Here is a 26,008-nt window from a genome sequence, read left to right on the forward strand (position 1 = left end):
AAAAATACTTACTGCAAAATTGCACTCATAACTTTTGTGTTGCTTTTCTGACAAGGACAGCTTTTCTTGCCATAAAATGCCTTAAAATTTAAAATGACTAATATCAATTAATTGTAGAGAAATGATGCTACATAAATGTAGCATCAGTGCTTTTTTTCTTAAGGCTGGGAAAAAACCTTAACATCATCCAGTTCAAATAACTTTTTAATCTTTGGATTTTCCCTGAAAAATATTCTCAACACTTTGAGACTCTAATATGCAACAATTTCTCACATCTCTATGAGTACTATTAATAATTACTGCCACAAACTATTAATGATGCCAGTGGATTGATGATTCTTCCTTAGGTATGATGAAGAGGAAGAAAAGTAAAAACTACGCAGTATCTGTTTCAAATATCCTTTCACAATACATAATGCTAAATCTAAATCTAATCAGGACCTCAAATAAAAGTCTTTGGTAAGAATTTAGTTTCTGAAGTTGTACTGTATTTAAAAATTCAAAGAGTAAGCCCATTACATGGATTCCACAGCAATCCTGAAGAAAAGTAAACATAGCAAAATCCAGTATTTGTCAAAATTAATGATGAAACATCAGATTATACAAAAGAATGAATTAGAATGAAATCCAGATCAAAAGCTTGTTATGTTAATGAAACCTTCAGAAGACACAGATTTACATTCTTGATCAGTTAACTTGCTGATTGTACTGATCTGGACAAACTAATCTCCATGAGCTCTAGTTTCTACTTTACACAATGGGGTTGTAATTCTCTCCCAATCAAAACTCCTCCACTAGAGTTGCGAATATTAAAAATTAAATGTGATTGTATCTAACATACTTTAGTGAAAACTATAGCACTGAATATATGTTGTATTTAATAAATAATTCAAATTTAAAGACAAATCACTATGTAATATAAGAATGAGTATTTTCAAATCTTTTTCTTACACACATCTTATAGTTAGTTACAAGTAAAAACTCTCTTTTAGAAATAAACTCTGTGGTTAAGATTATCTCTTATCTTTTCTTATAGTGTCCTTAGCAATGTTTTTAAGATACCAAAGGATGACTTGGCTTCTTAACTGCCAGCCCCAATCCCTACAGCAGCTGTTTTCATGTATTTAATATACAACACTTAGTGTGGGGTAAAATTTTTAACAAAAGGTTCTGAGAGAAAGAAAAGTTTTGAGATCATGGCCCTAAATCATCTAGCATGCTGATTTGCACATAAACATCTACTGAATGAGTATTTAGATACCAACCTGTTATAGCAAAATTTCCAACAGTTTGAGAGACCTTAACATTACACAAACTTTTATTCATTTTACTCAAGTAGTTATGATTGGAAACTTTTATATAATTATCATAGTATATTATAAAGTATGCTCTGATCTATTACATTTGAATTATCCCATCACTTTTTGAGAATAGTGATTCTCAAAAGCAAAACTTTATGGAGGTTTAGAAATAAGAGAAAAACCTAAGAGCTTGGAGGAGGGACCTTTAATGGTGATCTCACTGAAGTATTTTATTGATGAAAAACATGACATCCAGAGTCAGTGTATGTCAATTTTTTCTATTCAAGTCCCCTGAAGGTAGAAAGAATGATAATGTATCCTCTGGGAACATACAGCTCAAGGTTACACTCTAGACAACCCAAAATTTGGTAGTCTTATAATTTATCATAAAAATTAATGCAAAATTTAGATTTCTGGTTTCTTTCCTTCCAAAATTCAGATGTTGAGACTTGTGAATTTCTGGTTCCTATCTGGAGAGTTAGAGAACCAGAAAGAGCCAAAAGGATGGACAAATAGCAAATTCACACTGAACTAGTTAGAGTGAACATCTTATACTCAGTTTGGAGTGAGATGAGGTGGGTCATTATATACAGAGGATCAAAGATAAGAATTATGGCAGACTTTTACAAAAGTAAAGAAGCTAGATGACAAAGTGAGAAAGACAAGAACTATCAACACAGAATTCTACACTTAGTAAAAATATTTTTTAAAATAAAGAACAAACAGAAACTTCCTTGCCAAAAAATTGTAGAAACTACTGCCAGCAGACCTACTCTTCAAGATATTTTAAGAGTCTTCAGGAAAAACAAATACACCAGCAGAAAACTTGGATTTAAACAAGGAAATAAAGAGCAATCAAAACTGAATAAATGAAAGTAAAAAAATGATTTATTCTCATGTTTAATTATTTCTAAACTGAATGGTTCAAATGTTCAAAGCAAAAATAGGAAAATCTATTATATGCTTACAGCATATGTAAAATGTTTAACAACAACGGCACAATAGAAGGCATAAAGTAATTGGCATTTACTGTTCTTAGATCATTATACTGCATATAAAGCAGCATAAAATTATGTGAAAGCAGATTTTGGTTAATTAAAGGTGTATATTATAAACTGTAGAGTGAACACTAAAAAACAATAATAAAACATGTACATGTAATAAATAGGTCAGCAGAAGAGATAAGATGCTCAATTAACTCACAGGAGACCAAAAAAAGAAGAAAAACAAAGCAAAAGATATGAAGCAAATAGAAAACAACTGCTAACTGGTAGATTTTAATCCAACCACATCAATAATCACACTGAAGAGAAATGGCCTAAACATACCACTTAAAAGAGAGATTATCAGACTGGATAAAAAGCATGATCCAAACATATGCTATTGATATTTTTAAAAATCACCTTAAGTACACAGACATATGCAGTTTAAAAGTAAAATAATGGAGAAAGATACTGAATGTAAACAATAACCAAAAGAAAGCTAAAGCAGTGATATAAACTTTGGACAAGATGGACTTTAGCACAATAAACATTATCGGGGTTAAGGAGGGCCATTACATAATGATAAAGGATCAGTGCCTCAAGAGCATAAATCCTAAAAGTTTACATACCTAACATACACGTTTTAAAATGCTTAAGGCAAAAAGTGACAAGATTGAAAGATCAAATAGGCAAACTGACATTCATAGTTGGAGGTTCCAACATACCTCTTAACAAAGTAGGCAGAAAGAAACAGCAAAAATATGGATAATCTGAATACCATCAGCCAATTTGACTTAACATTTACAGATACCCCAACAGAATATATGCTGTCTTCAAGTGCACATGAAATATTTACCAAGATATGCTATACTCTGGACTATAACAAAAGTACAACATTCAAAGGAATAGAAATCACAAAATGTATGTTCATGGATCATAAAAGAATTAAATAAACAAAAAATAGCAAAAAGATACCGGAAAACCCATTTGGAAATTAGGCAACACATTTTGAATTAAACCATGGGTCAAAGAGGGTTCAAGGGAAATTTAAAACATTTTAAACTAAGCCAAAAAAACATAGCATATCAAAATTTATGAGATGCAGCTAAAGTATTGCTTACAGATAAATGAACAGTATTTAATGCTTTTATTAGAAAAGGTCTAAAACCAGTAATTTAAGCTTCCACATTAAGAAACCAGGAAAAAAAACCCCATAAATCAAGAAAATGGAAAGAATGTAGAGTGGAACAAAAATCAATGAAAGTAAAAACAAACACAATACAGAAAAATCAATTAATACAAAATCTGTTCTCAAGTGGAACAACGTGGGCACCAATTATAAAAGCGGGAGTGGATAATCCAAAGAGCGGAAGATGTAGAAAAATGTAATGATGATATCACCTAAGGGTGGTGTGTTCTTAATCACCTCTAATTCTTTTTAGGTTCCAGTTTCCTCATTTGTAAAAAGAGAGTGAAAAAACATCTTTCAAAGGGCAAATGTACAGATTAAATGAGATATTCATAAAAAATACTTGGAAAAATAATAAAGAATGTTAGTTCTAAGTAGTATGATCAACAGACTAATTTTTATATAATGCATGAAATGTCATATTAAGTTCAACATACCTTTAAGGACCTCGAAGGTATGATATTACAGCAAAACAAAATTTATAAATAAGCATAAAAATTTTTTTTTGGTGGCAGTAATGGAGTTCATTTAGGAAAAGTAATTACAAACTAATAGCATGGCTTCTTGGTAAGTTTTCTCTTCAAGAACAAAATAAGAAATATAAATGAGAAACTTCATAAGACAAATATAATCCACTGCAGATATACCTTTTTGCAGATTTTTTCAAAGTTGATATCATCACCAAGAGCAGATTTAGTTACTATATCAGGTTTCAATTCCTGCGAAAAAATAAAACAAATTTTAGTTACGTGTCTATCTTTAAATTATCACTATTATTAAGTTCCTTTCCATGTCTTAAGAAACTTAATATTAAATAACATCTTAATTCTGAGAAAGGAATTAACTCCCACCACAGTAAGATATTATCGTGCTACTAAAACAGCCACAGCAAAATGACTTTAAGAGCAAATCCTTGTGAGAACAACATACAAGACAAGTAAGAAGCAGTATTTTCAAGGAACTCCATACAAACAACTCTAACCTTAGGATTTTATACCCAGTCAAGCAGCGCTCCAAATATCTAATGTATAGAAAAACAGTTTTGAACTGCAAGAATTCAGGAAATATTATATAATGTGCCTCTCCTGAGGAATCTTCTAGAAGCCAGCAAAAGATAACTTTGATAAAATAATTGATGTTGAGTATTGTATCTATTTGTAGAGCTATGACTACAATAAGTGTGGGGGTATAGGAGAAAGAACAGTAGGTAGGCTTTATATGTTTTGATTAAGCAAGAAAAACTACAACTAGAAAAAGTAGAGGAGATGGGGAAAGAGTAAGATTACTGACTACCGTCTAGGTCAGGTAAACAGGAGTTGAAGGATACTGTTCAAAATGAACAGAGTGGAAAATAAAAGATACATAAGAAAATGGAAAAGTATAGGCAATATGAGATATAAATACAACGTCATCCATGGAAAGAAAATACAGACTTTTCTAAATACCAAAATAATTTTTTAAAAATCTTTGACAAAGAAGACACATTAAGTAGAGAAATAAACAGTAAATACAACATAGAATATTCAGTAATTAGAATATAAAATATGACAGAGTTGAAAGGAAACATCAGGAATATAACGGAATGTGAATTAGTGTAATGTACCTATTAGAAGAAAAATATTTTCAAACTGAATCACAAAGCAAAACCTAACTCTATACTGTATATAATAAAGACAAAGAACACAGTTATTTAAAAAGGCTCAAAGATATAGCCGGCAAACAGGAAAAATTAGAAAGCAGGTGCTGAGACTGTGTTTCAGACAAAGCTGAGGCAAAGAAAACAAAATTAAGACAAAAAAGATAACATTTATGACTATGCATCAAATAAAACACAACTATTACATAAAGCAGAAACCTCACGAAATAAAGGAAATAGAAATACTATTTATTAGCTCAAGACTCTGACACACAACTTCCAGTCAAGAAAGAACAAAATAGGGAAAGAAAATTACAAGATCTTAAAAACAATTGTATCTTCTTCTCAAGTACACATAGAATATTGATAAAAATTATCATTAAGTCAAAGAAAGTATAGCAACAGTAAGCTCCATCAAGTAAAATACTATAAGCAACATTCTCTGATCAAAATGAAAAAGTAGAAATGAAAGAAAATCAACTAATTAACAAAGGAAAAATTTTAAAAGTCCTTTCCATCTGGAATTAAAACAATAAATAAATAAAACCACCTCAACTAAACAAGTCTTGAGAAAGGGGAAATATAAACAGATACGTCAGAATTTGTAACAAAAAGAAAATACTACGTACCAAAATTTATGAAAAGCATTTAAAGTGGTTATTAGCCTTAAAACAACTGCATTGGTAAATAAAAATAATGAAAGTAAGTGAATGAAATTACTCAAGTAAAAGTAACCGAAATTACCTCTGTCAATTCCTCATTTAACAAGTGAAAAGTAAGACTCAAATCATGTGATTTGTCCAAGGTCCTATAACTAGGTGGTAGAAAGACTGATCTTAACTAGTATCTTTATTAGATCATCATCTTTCTGGCCTACTGCCTCTATGATAAATTTAAAAAATCTCTACCATGTTTAAAAGCATTCACGAAAAACTAACAAAAAACGAGTTTATATTTCATGGTTTGTGGTGATGTCATATGATCCTTTAACCAAGACCATCAGAATCTTCTAGGTATGAGAAACACCGGTTTTAAAATGAAGCATGATTTATATGAGCTAAGTGTTATTATAACCCTTTCAGCAGAAGGGAATATATACATATGTTTTTTAATAAATGTGAGGCTCTGAGCAACCCAAGCAAGTAATTTTGGCAGCTTTTGTGGTCTTTCAGAAATATTTCAGGGAGAATGATTTGAAGGTTCAAAATAAACAAAATATATTTAAAAGACATACAGAAAGTGAAGTTGATATGAATTTACTCAGGTTGGGTATATTTAAAGAAATACGTTTGCCACTAAGGCTGTTAATTTGTTGGAGTAATTATTAGCAATACCCAATGTCAAGATTTGAAAGCTAACAAGTTGGCCAAACAGATACTGTATGACAGATGTTGGCAGAAGACACAAGGCTCCTGGGTCAGAGACAAATGGCAGTTTATTACTCATAGCAATAGCAGGAGCCAGAGTATCAATTTTTAAAAAGCTCATTCACTGTTTTACTTTTTTTCCCCCAGAAACCCAAAGCCCCAGATACATGGTAGATATTAAACTTAAGACATTAAAAAATCCATGTAATAAAAACTACAGGGAGTAGTTTAGGAATACAATACCCCTAAAATGGGCTAATAAGTGGAAAACGTATTATTTGATTGAGAAAGGGAAAACCATTTGTAGCTCTAGTAGCATGATACGCAAACACAAAGCATGATTATAATAACCTCTACTTTTAGAACCTAAGTAGTGATTAATTACACACTGTGTGCTAGGCTGAATAGCTCCTGGAAGACGTCCATGTATGTCCTAATCCCCAGAGCCTATGAATACATTATTTCACATGGCAGAAAGGACTTTCCTGATGTAATTAAGAATTTTTAAGATGGGGTTATTATCCTGGATTATCCAGGTAAGCCAAATGTAATCACAATCTTCCTTACAAGAGGGTAGCAGAAAGGTCAAAGAGAAGGAGATGCAGAGAAAACAAACAAACAAACAAAAACGTAAGTGTGGGAAATGGGGGAGGTGGAGGGGGGAGAAGGGAGAGAGGGAAGAGAAGATGCTATGCTGCTCGCCTTGAAGATGGAGAAAGACATCATGAGTCAAGGAATGCAGGTGGCCTATAGAAGCTGAAAAGGCAGGAAAATTTCTCCCCTAGAGACTAGAGAGAATATAGCCCCACTGAAAGCCTACAGAAATAATACAGTCCTGTTACCGTTAGGACTTCTAACCTTCAGCACTGTAAGACAATACATTTGTGTTGTTTTATGCCACTAAATTTGTCGTAATTTGATACAGAGGCACTAGGAAATTAAGGTATTTTCTATCTCCTACCAATCTTTGTATTATAAAATAATTCATTATACCGTATTATTTGGACAAACACTATATGCCATAAATAGTAATTAAATATTTACCTTAAAACTAAGCAAAATATAGATGTATTTGGATGGCTTAAACTTTTTGTCTTATACCATTTATACTTCAGTATTTTGGATCAACTCGTTTATTACCCTAGTTTTATTTTATTTTATTTTATTTTATTTTATTTTATTTTATTATTTTTTTTTTTTGAGACGGAGTCTCGCTCTGTCGCCCAGGCTGGAGTGCAGTGGCCGGATCTCTGCTCACTGCAAGCTCCGCCTCCCGGGTTCACGCCATTCTCCTGCCTCAGCCTCCCGAGTAGCTGGGACTACAGGCGCCCGCCACCTCGCCCGGCTAGTTTTTTGTATTTTTTTAGTAGAGACGGGGTTTCACCGGGTTAGCCAGGATGGTCTCGATCTCCTGACCTCGTGATCCGCCCGTCTCGGCCTCCCAAAGTGCTGGGATTACAGGCTTGAGCCACCGCGCCCGGCCTTATTACCCTAGTTTTAAATACAGCTCTTTGTGTCATAAAAGGGAATACTATCTCCTAAAACATGGTTCACATAAAATGTAAAAATTGTGTTTAGCAAATATGGATGGATAGGAAAGCTGTGCTATAACTGGAATTGTCAGGTACTCTTTTAAGTAAACAATGAGAAACTAAGACTTTTTTTAGACACACAAAAACTGCAATAAATGATATATTATGAAGTTATTCTTATTCAGAAGAAATCAGGTACTGACTTTCAGAGTAAGGCTCCTTTTGATGTACTATTACAATTGTACAGATAGCACCTTAAATATTAGTGTTCCTATTAAAAGATTAGAGAAAACTTCACACACAGTTTTTCTGAATCCTCCTAAGAGTCTGCTGTGAAGTCTGCTTGGGAAGTTCATACTAAATTGTGAGGACTAGCAAATTATTTACCTAACTGCTCTGAAACCTAGATTTACATATATTTTAACTCAGAATATCCATTTTTTAAGGGAGAATTTTAAAAAACTTTTTTTTTTATCACTGTAGGACTGAATTTAACAGTGTCAATAATACATTATATTTTGGTCACAAAATACTTACGTTTTAAGAACATATAAATTACTTATCAAATTGATTATGGAAGCCAGTCACAGCAAAACTCAGTAGAATCTAGAAGATCAGTAATTAAAACTGGAGGAAACATGAAGAATTGAGTTTTCAAGATCTGAAGTAATTAATCATTTACAAAGAATGCCTGGGAAGATAGACAACATCCCTGGATTTGAGGCTGGGGTCCCTTACCTGACAATACATCAACTCTCTTCATTATAAATTGTTTTCTACACGTGCACTGGAAAGCAAGTAAGCCCTAATTTGGCAAAAAAGTAGCAAACTCTGAAAGACAAATGGTATGTAGAGGCTTAGGCACTAAAGAATCACTACAGCTTTCTGGCTAACTATTCAGAAGTGTACATATATTCTAACCAGCTTGCTGGGAACAATTCTGCTTCAAGTGAGAACATGGTCGGGCAATAAGACATGTAGTCAAAAAAAAAAAAAAATGCATGAGGACATACATAAAACAAACAACTTATGCTTATAATAACCTTTGTTCTCCATATTCTTGACATAAAAATGGAACGAAGGGTCTAGAGTGTAAGTTCTTCAAGGGTAAGAATGGTGTCTTATTCGCTTTGACTGTCAGACTCAAGCACAATGACACATGTTGAACAGAACTGGACCAGTGTAGAAACATTTTAAATGTCTATTTCCTTTTTTCCCCAACTTTTATTTTAGATATAAGGTACATGTACAGATTTGTTACATGGGAATATTGTGTGATGCTGAGGTTTGGAGTGCAGATCCCGTTCGTGCTGGTAGTGAGGACAGTACCCCATTGGTAGTTTTTAAACCCCGCTTTCTCCCCACTGTGTAGTCCACAGTGTCTATTGTTCCCATATTTAAGCCAATGGGTACTCAATGATTAGCTCCCACTTATAACTGAGAACATGCAGTATTTGCTTTTCTCTTCCTCTGTTAATTTGCTTAAGAATACAGCCTGCAGCTCCATTCATGTTGCTGCAAAGGACACAATTTCCCTTTTTTTTTTTTTTTTTTTTTATGGCTGCACAGTATTCCATAGTATATATGGACCATTTTCTTTATTCAATCTACCACTGATGGGCACCTGCACTGATTCCATGTCTTTGCTATTGTAAGTAGTGCAGCTGTGAACATAGATGTCCATGTGTCTTTGGTAGAATGACTTACTTTTTTTGGGTATACACCCAGTAGTGGTATTCCTGGGTTGAATGGCAGCTCCGTTTTAAGTCTATTTTTTAGTGAGAAAAAAAAAAATCAGTTAAGTCTCTTATTAGCAAAAAAGTCAAATCCAAGATTTGCCAAAAAATTTTGAGTTGCCAATCTAGGCTTTTTCTTTAGAGAAACAAAGTTGAAAGAGAGCAACTACTAGGGAAAAAAAAAATCAGCCAAGAGGACTACTAGAGTGTTGCAAAGAAGAGTACTTAATGCTCATTTCTACATTACTCTGTTTTACTTATAATGGGAGAAGGTAAAGCACTACTTAAAGACTCACTGAAATATACAGATTTATAATTGTGAATGGTTGAGAAACTACATTAGGTAACAAGCCAGGCAGATGCCAGATACAACCTTGTTCTTTCATGCCAAATGGAAAACTAAGATCCATTTCCAGACCCAGTAATAGACATTTTAGACAGAAGTTATATACCTATTCCAAGGACATTTTATATGTACTCAGCGTTTAAAGATCACCTAGTCCCTCACGCACCACACTTAATCCTGGTTAATAGCACTTAAAATTGTGAAAGAAACTAGTTTGTGCTTATATGATACTGTTACACCATGTTCTTCCTAGTGCATATTGTTAATGCTAAGTAAGATGATTAACCAGACAGCATCAGTTAGCTTTCCTTCATCTAAAACTAATTCCAGGCAGGGCGCGGTGGCTCACACCTGTAACCCCAGCACTTTGGGAGGCCGAGGTGGGCGGATCATGAGGTCAGGAGATCGAGACCATCCTGGACAACATGGTGAAACCCTGTCTTTACCAAAAAAAAATACAAAAATTAGCTGGGTGTGGCAGCGGGTGACTGTAATCCCAGCTACTCAGGAGACTGAGGCAGGAGAATCACTTGAACCCGGGAGGCGGAGGTTGCAGTGAGCCGAGATCATGCCACTGAAACCCAGCCTGGCGACACAGCTATACTCCGTCTCAAACAAACAAACAAGCAAACAAACAAATTCCAATGTCTTTTTTTTTTTTCAGATATAGTTCTCTTGAATTTAGATTTTTCTCTAAATTGAATATAACTGCAAATACTCTTCTGCTTTTTGGCTATATTCTGTTGTCAGTGATGATCAATTAAAAATTGTTTTAATTCCTTCCTAATTATGTTAAACTAATATTATTCATGTTTTCAACATTAAAGACATCATCCCCTAATAACCAGATCCATCAGAATTATTCCAGTTCTCTTATTCCACACAGTGCTAGATGCCACTTTTTGCTTTTACATAAAATATCAAACTAAGAAAAAATTAGGTAATCCCAATTTTGGTTATTTGGCTACAACCTTGTCTTTCTTCTTTCCAGGGACTTTGTTTGAACAATCTAATACAGTGACTCATAACCATATAAGCAGTGTAGTGTTGCCTCTGGTTAAGCATGGAAAGTAAACATTTGTAACCAAACTATTCTGTATTGTGTGTGGGAAGGAAGATTGGGTAAATACAAAAAGCAACTTGGAGGCAATAGCCATGTTGACATTTTTAATTTCAAGAGAATCTTATCAGAGTCAGGCTTTTAACTTAATAAAATACAAAACACATTTGTATTTTCCAAAGTGTGATCAAAATTGGAATAGTATATTTAGGTTATAAGGGATTAATCCCCAATACAAAAAATTAGAAGGTGCCAAGAAAAGTCTGGGTTCTAGATTTTTGGTCCATTTGAAAATGAGTCATTTCTCTGAAATAAAGAATCTGAAATAACTTATGAGAGAGTGAGAGACATCAAAATCTTCATACTTTTCTATAGTTGAGAATTTCATTATGATTACCTTTCAGTGACAACAGAAACTTTATTTCCTAAATACTGTTCTGCTTTTTACATACAGTTCTAGATGAAACTTCAATAAAGTTATACTCTATCATCATATTGCCAATAGATTTTTTTTCCAAATAAAATATCACTATCTTCTTCTTACACCTATTCCTTTGTTCTCTATGGAAACAAATTGCATCTCAATCTTCTGCCGCTAGGATTAGACAGTTCAGTGTCATGAGATATTGGGAGTCCCTTTACTATGCTTCTGTTATGCTCCTATCACCGTTTCTGCTTTCTCTTTGGTACTGTCAGTTGTATCTGTTCCCTCCATTGTATTACCATTATCCCACTCCTAGGTTCAAGACTTCTTTATGGATTGTGTGGATTATAATAGCCTAATTGTTCTTCCAGACTCCAGGATGAGTAACTCCAAGGGCCATTACATCACCATCCGGAATACAGAATGAAGTCAAACTTTCAGTTTGGTATTTAAATCCTTTCAGTACTTGGTCTCAATGTATCTTTCTGATCTAACTGCTCTAATTTTATAACACACTTCCATGTTTAACATTCAATTCTACATAGAATCACCTGAATAAATTTTCTACCTCAATATCTTTGTAATATTTTTGCTTTTTAAAATTTTGTCTTTAGAATGCCTTCTAACTGGCTACCTAACTTTCTCACTCCCTTTCCTTCCAATCAAAAACTATCCATGTTTTGGGTTTTGGTTTTTAAATACCACTAACAATGAAGCAGGACTTCTTAGAGAAATGGCTTATTACAGATATGAGGCAGAAAAAGTATAAATCCTGTGATAATTTCTTATGCCGGAAAAGGACAAAAGGAGTTCAAATTAAGGTCTCAAACAAGTTATGTAGGCTGGCTTAAAGGGGCTACTACTGGCTAAATTTGGGTGTCAAAAAGCATACTGACAGCAATGAATCACAACCACATTGATCATATATTTGTTGTTCAGACTACAGCCCATTTGAGAATAAAATAAGGCACCATTAATAAACATGCTGGGCCACATGGTGAATGAACACCAAGACAATCCCAGGGAAATCTGTTTATATGATCACCCTAATTATAACACTTGTCAACACTTGCCATGTCCAAATGCTCTTTATTTTCTCTCCAACTCACTTCATTGGCTTTTGTCCCAGTTACATCAATCCCATTATTTTAAGCCCGTGATGATCTCCACGCCACTAAATCTAATGAATAAGTCTCAGTACTCCTCTTACTCAACGTATCAGCAGCACTGTCCCCTTCTTGGCCTATCAATTTTTGTTAATTCTTCCTTTTTTCTTGATACTCTATCTTCATTTGACTTACGTCAGACCCATATTCTTGGTTAATTTTTCTTTGTCTCCTTTGCTAGTTCTTTCTCTTCTCTCTAACTTAAGAAAGGACCAGGACTCTGTCCTTGGTACTCTTCCTTTTACTATTATCTAATAATACCTCAGTGATTTCATCCAGTTTCATTACTTTAAATATCATATATATGTGAACATCTCCCCAAAATCTCCATCTGTAGCCAAGATAATTTCTCTGAACTCCATACTTACATAACCAAGTATCTACTTCAGGATTACTTCCTAATCCTTCCCACTCTGCTCTATTTCTTCCACAGTATTTAATCTACTAACATGCTACACAATTAACTTATTTATTGTGTTGTCTACCCTAATCCCCCAACTCCCCACAAAAATAAATTACAAAAGATCAGAAACCTTTGTCTACTCTTCTCAGGTATACCTGAGTGTCTAGAAAAGCATACCGCATTTGGTAAAAGCTCAATAAGTGCTTGTTGAAAGAATGGATACTGAAGTTATTTTTACTTGTTAGGTATTATAAATTGTTACACTAAATATCTCAGTTATCACAGTATTAGATATAACATAAACCAGACAGGTCAGTAAACACTGCCACTGTGCAGGAACCATGGCAGAGTGTATTTAATAACTATGTCCTTCATTCAGGTTTATTATTTTCTATTACCTAGATTAAAAAAATACAGCAGTTAATCTTTACTCTTGATCATGTTGAGATGAGTTTAAATCACTATCTTCCCTTACACAGACTTCATGAATAGAAACTAATAATCTAAAAGCTTTGTATTTCTTGGTTCTACAGATACTTCCTTTACAATGTAAAAAAGAAAAACAAAACCCAATACCAAAACAAAATAATGAAGCAATACAAATTTAAGTTTTTCACCCCACAATTTCTAAAGTTTCACTCAAGTTTTAAGACTCAGCTTCCTGTTACAGAAAGACTTCCTTGAATCTTCAAGCAGTGCTAAGTGTCCCTCCTCAAATACGTCTATCAGCATCTTTCAACACATCACAGTGAAGCTCTCTCCATTTTTCTAATTAGACTTTAAGCTTCTCAAACGCAGGCACCATATTAATTTCTATATTTTTGTAAACTAGCCAAACATTTCGCACACAAAGTATAGACATAATATATTTTTGTTGAGCCAAAGTAAAATGTTTTGGTCATGAGGATGGTTCTGAGATGAGATTATAAGTAAGTATTTGAACTTTTCTGGCAAAGTACCAGACTAAAAAATACCAAGTAAAACTTTTGTCTTTTGAATCCTACAGTGCTAACTGAAATAAAGAGAGCCACTTTAGCTTCTGGTCTAAAGTCACAATGCAATCTGTACAATGATAACGGATTGTGTGGTATAGCTGGTCTGGAAAATATCTCTGTTCTGGATCCCTCTGTCATTATGAAAAGTTTTAGTGTAACTTTTCATAATCGTGTTGAAGGCAATGGTCACCTTAAATAACATTTCATTTATGCCATTTATATGGATTAAGACTATAGAAATTCAAATTCTTAAAAATTAAAGTGTACCATGGCTAGGAATGTTGATGTTGTATATTTTATTTACTCACCACAGCAAATAAGTGAAACAAAAATTATATACTGCTATAACCTCTTACACATCTTTTTATAGATGTGCCCATTTATATTTGAAACATATCACAGAAACTTCACAGAAAGTCTTCTATGTGCAGAACACTGTGTAAAAAGGCAATCCAAACAGAGTTTCATGTTTGAAATAACATGCCAATAACCTGTCATAGTAACAAAAAGAAAGATGTGTTAATAATAGATTTCTAAAAACTGATTACCTAAGCACTGTGTGTATGAGGATGAAGTAAGCAGGGTAATTTTAAGTAAGTGGGGTAATTTCTGTTTAGCGCAGTTGGTGGGAACAATAAAAATATAATCAAATTACTAGAGGAGCTTTCTCCAATCACACAAAACCCCCATCCATTATGACATATGCCCTAAGGCATGATGAAGCCTTATGCATACATCCTCCATCTTTCCCAATAAAATCACTACTTTAGAGGTTGGTGAAAGCTGTGAAAATGATAGTCTGATTTTGCAGAAGTATGTGTGATGTGGTGGAAAATCCTGCCTTATTATCAGGCAAAACTGTAGAAACTTAAAAAACAAGAATGCGTAATGTATAGGGAATATAATGTTGACTATAGTATGTACATAGAAATGAGGTTAATACAGTTGTGCATGATGACAGGGGTCAACTGATGAAAATGCTTTTAATCATGAAAAATTAGATCCCATCTGGCAGACAATAGGAAGCTAATTTAGGGTCTTGAACAGGAGAACAATATAATAAAACAAAGTAAGTTTACTACTAAGAAATTTTACTAGTGTCAGGTTTTTGCTGGCAGCCAGTTAAAGAATTACTAAATGTCTACAAATAGTACTGTCTCACTTTAATTCCAAGTTGAATTTCATGTCAAAAGTTGAATCTTCATATTCTAAAAACTAAGCTTAATGCATTTTTCACCTATAAATTATTTTCATCAATATATAAAAATAATTGTTTCAGTCAACAAAAGCTTAAAAAACTTGTATAATTCAATTGTAGAATGATCTGCATCTTATCAGAAAATATTAATTAAACATAAACATTAGCAAATAATGCAGTCAAATGAAGCTCCCAAAACTTCTGTTTTACCATACAGTCCTATCTCTCACAGTAAAATACTTTTTAGAAAATCAGGCAAAACAGCTTGTTTAATGTAAGTGATTAAACATGATCACATTTTTTATACCAAATAAAAACATCAAAATTGTTCTTGGCATATAAAATGACTCACTTCTATCAGGTTCAAAGAGGCAGACAGAGAAAATGACACCCAGCAATTACATCAGGCTGAAGATTCTATATAGAACACTTCTGTAATCTAAGAAATAAGTTGAACAACCTTTTTCATTCTGGACATTCCCTTCTAACAAAATGGATGGCCTTGTGAAGAAAAGCTTACTGTTTGCATATAATTTGTCTCCATTTAACCCCAAATTGACGTGATATCCAGTTAAAAAAACAAAAAGAACATCCCATTTTGTAAGACCAGTTACTTACTGATCCTATTGCTGCTTTTCTCTAGGGCCCTTTGTCTCCTATTATGTGTTTCCAACAAAATATGTTGTAATATTTAACTCTTTTCTCAAGCACCATATTATTTCAGACTGGAATCATGATAGTAGTATTGGTTGTCCAAAATTTTTGAATTAAGAATTTTAAAATGCTTTGGATACTTTCACAGTTATTAGGAAATGTCTGGCTAAGGTTTAGGTTCAAATTTCCAGAATTACAAAACAAAAAATCAAATCAAAACAAAACAAAAATAAATGGGAAACTTTTTTTAAAAAGCCATATTATACTGCTTTCTTCCTTCATACTGCTGAATCTTGTTTATACACTCAGTAGCCTCTGACGTAGGCTTATCTAGGTGAAGAATTCCAGAATCAGTTCCTTATTTAAAACTTAGGTGTATACTATGACTCAGTAAATAGTAATAGCATTGTCATCTCTTTTGCCAACAAAGGCCTGCAACTTGTTGTTTGTGTTCAAACAGAAGCAAGCAAGTTCAAAAACAGACGATATATACTACTGACATATGTTCTTATTTAGAAGACAAGAATATTTTAAGGCAATCACAGACTTTACATAAACATGGTCTACAATGAAAATCATGACCCCTATATATTAAAAATGCAACAGTAAGAATTTCAGGAATATGACCTATACAAAATAGTAACTTAAAGCTGTAGAAACCACATGTCAGCAAGCAAACTGGGATTTCAGTATGATGATCTGTTACTGAATGCTGTTTCATGAGTGTGAGGAGAGCATTATATACTGATCTTCTAAAATAGTGCTATGATTTCCTGTTTATAATTTCAAAGGTCACAGTTAAGTACAGAAGGCTAACAAACCAGGACATCTTTCTTGCTCTCCTTTTAGAAACAAAAGTTCTACCTTTTAAAAAATTAAATTGGAAGTTATATGGTCTTAGGGTATTGGTTAAGGTGACCGTATAAAATGAAGAACCTTTTTCCTCCTGTTTCTGATACTTAACAAGCAAAAAGAAAAGCTTCTGATTACAGATTCTTCTTAACAACAGTTCCATAGTATTCCATTTATCTTTAGAGACTCAGAACAACCTCAACATTGTAAACGTGCCAACATGTAAAAAAAAAAAAAATTTGCAGTAGAAATCACTCCGTCAGCTAGTCAGGCAGCATTCACTATATATCACACATTACTAGGTGTTAGGAACAATTAATTGAGTAAAATAACCCATTTTCTTAAGAAGTTCTCTCTAAGCAGCAGGAATGGCATGAAAGCAGACTGTTATACCATATGATAGCACAAATACACGAAGTAAAAGGGCCTGTATAGAGTAGGTAAGTAATTCTTCTGGGGTTAGAGTTCCAGAAGTGCCAGGGAAAGTTTCCTAGAGCTAATAACATAAGAATTTGGTGTTGAAGGAAGAGGAAGTGTTTGTTCAGGTGGCAGAGATGTGCTATGTTTAAAAACTCTGATGTAGGCAATGGGGCATGAAACTGCTAAGTTTGGGATTCAGTTTAGCTGGTAAAAAAAAAAAGGTACAGGGTAAGTGGAAGATAGAGAAGCAACAGAGGGGTAGCTAGAGTACAGACCACAAAGGGTCTTGTATATCATGCAGGGAAGAAGTTCAATTAGATACGCATTTTAGAAAGATCACTGGTTAGAGTGCAGAACATGATCTGAAGGTGAGACCAGAGGCAGGAAGTCTATTATGATTTGAACGTGTTTTTAAATGTGCTCATTTCAAAACACCTAATTCATCATTCCCTTCTTGAAAGAGTTTCTTCAATACTCTTGGTTCTTTTTCTCCTTCACTGGCTGCATTTTTTCAGTCTCTTTTACTTATTCTTCTTCATCTTCCTAAAATCAAAATTGTAGTGTGTCTTGAGGCCCTCAGAATAAGATAACATGATTAATCATCCCCATACCCCCAATCCTGAAAACAACCATAACACCTGGACATGCTACCCAAAAGCCCTAACTGCCTATCTGAAGATATTAGAAAGTAAATGGAAACAGACAGACTCTAATGGAGGGTCCACCAAGCTTACTTGGAGGAAAGAAGATGGAAAGCTGTACAGCACACGTAGTTACCATTTCTTCAAGGTTTAGCCTAAGGCCAACTGCAATCAGCAGGATTTAGAAACAGTGGCAGAGCTACTCCTGAAAAAATGAATCCAGGATACTTTATCTGCTGAGAGAGCAGGGTAAGCCCAGAAGGGAGAGAGAGAAAAAAATCTCTAAATATCTTAAGCGTTCAGATAAGTAGTAGATTTAAAGCATCTTGCTGAAAGACAAAAGATCTAAACTGAGACTGGAACTGCTGTCTAAGAAACATAGTTTAAAGTTAAAATCTAGCCAAGAAAATTCATTAAAACAGCCACTTATTCGAGAAAAATAACGAAATCCAGAATCTCTGCAACTTCATAATGGCCAGGGTACAGTCCAAAATTACCCAGCATATGAACAGGAAAGGAAAAAGAACATTTTTCTTCTCCATAAACAAAAATAGCTATTATCATTATCCTTGATGGTGTTAAAAAAAATTCCTCTCAAAGAATGAAAATATTCTCAGAGAAATACATTAATGCAGCAGAGAAATAGAAACAATAAAAATATTTTAACAGATGTTGCCATAGAACATTAATCCCTGGGTGAAAGACTACAGGATATTCACACAGTCTCACAGTATCATTTCACAGATTACTTAGTAACAGCAAACCGAAAAGATACCTTTACGATGGAGAAATCTGGCATATGGCACTTAAATCAAGTGCCAGAAAACTCAGCACTGATAGTAAAGGTACAAACATGCATGTGATACAATGCACTATTATCATATTGCAGTATTACAATTTTCTATAGGTTTGAAGTATTTTCCAAAAAGTTGGAAGTTAAAGTATAAATACAGTATTATACATCATGAAACACAAAAGAAAAGCTAAAAGGAAGATTATTACATATCAGGGAGGGGAGAATTAAAGTAGCTATCTTGGGATCTATTCATTTCCTTTAACAGGAGGAAACTCTAGGAAAGGGAAGTGATGCAGTTTAGTCTTCGTGTTAACGTGATAGTAAGCAGTCCCTCTGGTAGACAGGATAATGAGTTTTTGTTAGGAGGGTCCTTATCTGAAGAATGATCTTAGTAGGCTGTCCCTTGTTAAGGATGCTTAAAATAAACAAACCCAGAATTTACGGGTTTATGAAACCTGGCACACTGGAGAATATCATGTAAGCTATATAACCTGAGGATATTACATGGAGAAGTTTCAAAATGTAAATGCTCTCTGATATGAGGTAATAACCAGACTTCCTCATTTGGAGACTCTGCGCTGGAAAGTACACGTCTGATGTGGAAAGGAAGGGCCTGTGGAATTACATAGAGTCCCAGATCTCTCTCCTTGCTTCACCTGTCCCCTTTGACTATTTGCATCTTTACAATTATTAGTAAAGCTGATTCTAGGTAAGAGCTCTAACACATTGAGTCTGATTTGATAACATAGTAGCTCACAAATAAAATTGTCAGAAATAATTATAGTGTAAGATTAATGATACTTTTAATATGATTACTTTGATAGAATAAACGAACAAAATGTCAAGTTGACATAGCTAATTAGCACAGTACAGTGTACTTACAGGCTTCAATAAGGTATCTTTTACCCTATGAAGGAACTTGTTTAGGCATTCATAGGAAAAAAATTTACCAAAACCACAGTATGTGAAACTATAGAAAAAAACTCAATAACTTTTTAAAAAGCATATATAACCAGAAATATCACAAAATTCTAAAGAGTATATGAATACATATAACGATAAACCTCCAATCTAAGGGGTATATGCAGCCTAGAATACTTCTGAACATGTCCTCTGAAATGGGATTCTCCCTAGAGTTGTGGTGAGGTTCAAATGATATGATAATTATATTATTTTGATGATATATCATTTTACTTAACTTTTATGCCTTTACAGATTATAACCTATACTATTTTTTTCGATTTGTGATCTCCTAATGACAACCACTTAGGATCAAGCTGTGCAGAAGCCTGAGACAAAGTGATCCTAACTAGTGATTACAAGCTCAAAGGTTGGTTTTAATAACAGATTTCAGAATATAAAACTAGGGGAAGAATAAAACAAAAGGAGAGAGTTTTAAACTAGAGGAGAAGTAAGAGGTAGCAGGCAGAACAAGGTCTCAAAGAAGAACACATAAATTCTCATCTTAAGAATATTCAGGATAGGAAGAAGTAACAGCCTTAGAGAGGAAGAGGTTAAAAAAGAATACAAATAGGCCAGGAGTGGTTGCTCACGCCTGTAATCCCAGCACTTTGGGAGGCCGAAGCAGGCGGATCACCCGAAGTCAGGCGTTTGAGACAAGCCTGGTTAACACGGCAAAACCTCGTCTCTACTAAAAATACAAGTTAGCCAGGCGTGGTGGCAGGCACCTGTAGTCCCAGCTACTCAGGAGGCTGTAGCAGGAGAATCATTTGAACCCAGAAGGCGGAGGTTGCAGTGAGCAGAGATGGGGACACCGCACTCCAGCCTGGGCAACAGAGAGAGACTCCGTCTCAAATTAAAAAAAAAAAAAAGAAATACAGATACAGGCTACTGCGTATATTTACCTGTGAGGAATTAAAGGATCTGAAGATATGTTGCACATCTTTGGGTCTTTTTTTTCCTAGATGGCAAGTTTCATGTTTATTAAATTATCTCCTCCAATATCTAGAAAGTGTCTAGCTATATCAAAGGATGTTCTCATCTTACTGAAGCAGTATACTACAGTGGATAACATAATTAGCTTTATAATCAGTTATAAGTTGCTTAACGTCTCTAAGCTTGAGTTTCCTATTCTGCAAGACAGGGATAAAAATGGTATCTACCTAGTGAGACAGTAAATATAAAACACATCATATACTGCCTGGCGCATAGTAAATGCTCAGTAAAAGCTAGTTGTTACTTTCATTATCGAGTAAGAGATTTGTTGCACATTTTGAGTAATTTCAGTATATGTTTGAATTTTACCATCTCCTTTTCCAGCTAAGTAACTTACTGATCTTTAAATGTTGATAGCTAATTTAACTGACTTTCAAAGAAAAAGAAACTGTTTTAGAAGCCAATATATCTACTAATATCAAAGTTAAAAGTATAGACACTATTAGAAAAGGCAGCAAAGACTTGGGTTTCATACACCATAGTCTCTAAAATTAGAACCTATGATTTTAAAGGATAAAGATCAAGTCATTTTTTTTCTTGGTTGGGCAGAAAAAGCAAACTCTCATTTCTAAAAATACTCAGGATTTCTTCATAAAGAAGTCGTCCTGCAACAAAATACCCTATTATTATAGAAAGCAGGCACAGGACAGCATGTCATCAATAAGACTACAAAAATGAAGCAGTGTCTGAGCCAAGGAAAACATTTCTCCGGAAAAATACATAAGCAGAGGTCTTTTCTCCAAATTTAATTAAGACTGAGAGTTTGTTTTGTCACCATTTATTTGATACTCTCAAGTAGGTAATAACCACTTCCTAAGAAAATTACAAATGATCTATTAATTAAGAAAAATGCTGTATGTATTTGCTTTGTTTAGAAAAGACAAAAAAATTCGTAAAAGAACCATAAATAAGGAATAAAATTTGACATCTAAGAACAGCAAATATATAGTCTTTCTAGTATTCACTTTATATTTAAATTTATTCCAGTTTTTAAAAAGCATTACAAAAGAAGTTGAAGTCACAGTAGCCAACCCAGTATGCCCTAATTCCTGCTACAAATTCAAGACATATACATACTATGAATTTTATGAGTTCAAGGAATACATAGGCTATGAATTTGGCTTTCTATGATGCAACCATTCCATTGCATAATCACAGTGAAAAATAGAACACAAACCAAACCAAACCAAACCAAACCACGGTAGTGATGTGGTAATCTTGTAAACTACAAACTTTATCACTGAATCAGATTTCCCTTTGCTGATGAGATTCAAAACAAAAAAAAAGAAAACAGGCTTTACATTTAGATCAAAAAGGACAACTTTTCTTTCTAATTAACTTTACCATATGTATCACTGAAATTTACAACAGGGAAGTATTCTAAAGATTGAGTATCTTTTGTTCTCAAACTCTTCGTACACTGCATACAAGTTATTATACATAATAAACCATGGAAAGAATGTAGTGTGTGCATATATATATTTTACACATATATATAAATATTTAAATTCCAGTTTATTTCAGTTTTTAAACAGCATTACAAAAGAAGTTAAAGTCAGAGTAGCCAACTATACATTGTGTGTGTATGTGTATATATATACATGCATACACACACACACACACACACACACTACATTCTTTCCATGGTAAAATAAAATCAGCAATTATATAGTAGCTCAAAGCCTCTGAATAATTTAAGACTACAAAAATGACTATTCAGAAGAAATTACAGGGAAAAATTTAGGTAGGCAATGTAATTTAGTAAGAACCTTGGTTAAGAGAAAGTGAAAGAGATAAATTGTAACTTCCTATTTTATTGCTATTCTCAAGGCAAAATCTCTAAAGATTTTATTTCTCATAGGACTATCATTAAAAAAAGGTATATGAAAAAGACTAAATAATCTGCAAACCACAGAGACACAAATCATCACTGACAGTCAAATACAGAATACTTTTTCTTCTTGAATGACTGGATACAAAGGGGATTATAACTTTGAGAAAGAAAAGTTTTATCAGATAGATTCCATGAATTTTACAAGAGTGTGCAGTGAGGGGAGGGAAGAACACAAGAAACAAATATACTTCATATCAAAGAGTCGTTTCCTAGATGTTTTTATTCAGATTAACTGGGATAACTTTGTCCTATTAAACACTTTAGTATCCCTTTAAAAGGAAGAAAGGGTGAGAAGCTTTGATAACCTAACTCAATTAAAATATTGTTAGAGAGTTTTCTTTCTCTTTTACCTAATTCAAAACTTGAAAGTTATACCAAAATATAATAGGCAAACATGCATGCAAAATGACCCTGCAATTAAGAAAATTGCTGGGACCAAATGTTGTTTTTAAGTTCTACAGTAAAACAGTCTCCCAGACATTTAATGTCATGTCATTTGGTAAATGAAAGTTTCCTCAAAGTAAGAGCAGCGAGAAGACCTAAAAATTATGCTAGTGAAGAGTCTGACTGAAAAAAAACAAAAATATGGGATCATGTTGGCCTAACGCTAATTTTACTTGAAGTTACTACAGAACTGAATAAAATGCTGATACCAATACATAAAATTTATTGAGTTGGCAACAAGGAAAGCATGATGTCAGCCACCAGTATCACCATCCACATTCCCAAATAGCGTGAAGACTTTAATTCTCGAACTGACTTCATGTTAAAGTTACAGTAAAAATTAAAAACCTGAGGCATGAGGCATTATTAAACATAGATGAATTTAGTTTGGCACAATTTTGACTCAAATTAGCCTAGCACTTTAACAAATTCAGTCAAAAACATAGAAAAATGCAAGCTTAAACATTACAATTTTCTAAATGTACTACATTTTCACCAAATAGACTGATACAAGATACCTTAGGCAACTCTCAAGCATATTCAAGTAAGCAATACCACACACAAACAAAATGCAGGATAACAGGATACTCAGAAACATACGCACATTCACACCCACTGAAGTCCTTACCTTCATGGCATGGATCTCTTCAAGCAATCGTTGCACCCGTCTTTGGTTTTTTAACAGTGCATCTTCAGTACCCCTGCAAAAAATACATTACAATATGTAGCCAGGCAAAGCATTAATTTTTAGACTCATACTGTAATGGATAATCACTTCATTTCTTTTTAGAAAAGTGTAATAAATCTCTAAATAACAAACACGGCACTATCCTACACTGCCCATTTTCCCCACTCCCAAAGGAAACCTCAATTTACTAAACAAACCCATATGTCAGTAACTGGCAAAAATAAGTACTGTCTTGGCATTGTATTAATGACTATCATTGCTGACAGTTTGCCTTCTCTAGTTCCTTAACAACACTTTTTTAATCAATCAATAGTATATTTAAAGTAATATAAATTTTGTAAGTTACAATTAGAATTTGGCTACAATTTTATCTAATGAAAATTTGCTCTCTGGAATTTAAGAAAAAAATAAAGAAGGGCTATATTCTGACATATTTATGAAAGCGCAGGAAATTAATCAGGAACAAAACATATTTGAATGCTAAGTATTCATGCTTACATTATAAGAAGAACTATAAATAAAATACTTTTTCACTAACACTAGTGATATTGAAAATACAAAATATTGTATTTTTCCAAAAAATTACATGGAACACAATGTTCTAATAAACACTTTCACAAGGTACTGAAGATTTCAAATTGCTTAGCAATTCAAGAAAAAATGTGATATAAAATCTTCAAAACTGATTGTTAAGGTATTACTAGATTTGTTAAGCTGTATCAGTATCTTAAAATAACTTCTAATAACATAAAACAGATAAGCCCAAGGGAATTTTATTCTGAAGAGACCAAAAGAGAATTTTGCAAAAGCAGCAGAAAAATTCATCCTGTATCTTGAGCAATGATGTCCAAACCATAGAAGGGCATGCTGACACAGCACATTCTATCTCACATCATCTCCACATACGAAACAAAAATGCTGTATGAGTAAGATATTTGATTACTTCTCTATATCCCACCCTAAACATTTTAAAGCATCAAATAAAAACAACTTTTGACATTTTATTAGTCACAAGTTCATGACTTTAAATGACTAACTTTTTTGACTTCAGTCTGCCAACACTCCTGACAAGTTTTCGGATAACCAAAACTCGAATTCTCTTCACTTCTTTTCTCATCTTCACAACCTTTGAAGAATAAAGTCATAATTAGAAGAAACACACTTACTTCAGGAACAAACACACTTTATTTTGAGTCTTAATATTGTAGACTTAGTCTACCGCTTTACCTTTTTTGTCTAACTATACTCATAGCTTGATGTAATCAAACCTCTTCCATAAATAGTGAAGGAATAAATCAGCAGTCTAAGAATGTGTCTAAGGGCTTAAGAAAAACAAGTTATAATTTTTAAAAAAGTCATGGTATTACCCGAGATAAGTATTTTAATGTTATACTTATATCTTGCTGGGCTTGGAACACAATAAACAGTGAGTTCCCTGAAATCAGAACCTGTCATATTCATCTTTGTATTCTCACCATTTAAAACAAAGCCTCACTCATAATGGTAGGAATTTAATTTGTTGAATGACTATTTTAATTAGCAATTTATTTTATTTATTTATAAAACAAACCTTTCATTATTTTTAGTAATAAATTATTTCAAGTATAATTTTAAAAGCAGCTCCACAAACACAAGGGCATTGTGTGCAAGCATATGTGCATGTCAACATAAATGCTCCCCCCCACCACACATATACAAATACACACTTTAAATCATCCTACTAGAGAACAATGTCTAAGACCAAAAAACAGAGCTATAGGCCAAGAAATGGAAATTCTAGTTATTAAAAAAAATACACATCATAATAGCTTTCAGTGCAATGGCATGTAATCACGGAGTTTATGTTTTGTCTATCACAGTTAGGAGGCATACATCTTAAAAATTACTCCTGGAATGTCCTTCTTCCCCTTCTTCACTTTAGGGACTACATAAAATTCAGTTCCGATATAGTCCTTCCAGTGAAACCTTCAATGACTTCCTCAGTTAGAGATAACCACTCCATCCCTGCGGCCCCCACTATACAGATTCTGTCATTAAAGCATCTACCTCACTGCATTGTTACTAATGGCTCACGTGGCTGTCTTTTTCTATAGACAGCAAGTCTGTGTCCTTTGTAGGGACATGGATGCAGCTGGAAACCATCATTCTTAGCAAACTATCACAAGAACAGAAAACCAAACACCGCATGTTCTCACTCGTAGGTGGGAACTGAACAATGAGATCACTTGGACTCGGGAAGGGGAACATCACACACCGGGGCCTATCATGGTGAGGGGGGAGGGGGGAGGGATTGCATTGGGAGTTATACCTGATGTAAATGACGAGTT

General features: G+C 33.7%; 1 protein-coding gene across 1 annotated transcript in view; it reads right to left on the reverse strand.

Moving 5' to 3' along the window:
* Window positions 1-26,008, reverse strand: part of SRFBP1 (serum response factor binding protein 1) — a 61,793-nt gene that overhangs the window by 24,096 nt on the left and 11,689 nt on the right. The window contains exons 2-4 of the mRNA XM_008014233.3: window positions 24,719-24,807; window positions 23,622-23,694; window positions 4,121-4,192 (exon numbers count right to left, since the gene is read on the reverse strand). Coding sequence (XP_008012424.3) covers window positions 4,121-4,192; window positions 23,622-23,694; window positions 24,719-24,807 — 234 coding nt within the window. The remainder of the gene's footprint in view (window positions 1-4,120; window positions 4,193-23,621; window positions 23,695-24,718; window positions 24,808-26,008) is intronic.

The sequence above is a fragment of the Chlorocebus sabaeus genome, chromosome 23 (genome assembly GCF_047675955.1).
Source record: "Chlorocebus sabaeus isolate Y175 chromosome 23, mChlSab1.0.hap1, whole genome shotgun sequence".
NCBI lineage: Eukaryota > Metazoa > Chordata > Mammalia > Primates > Cercopithecidae > Chlorocebus > Chlorocebus sabaeus.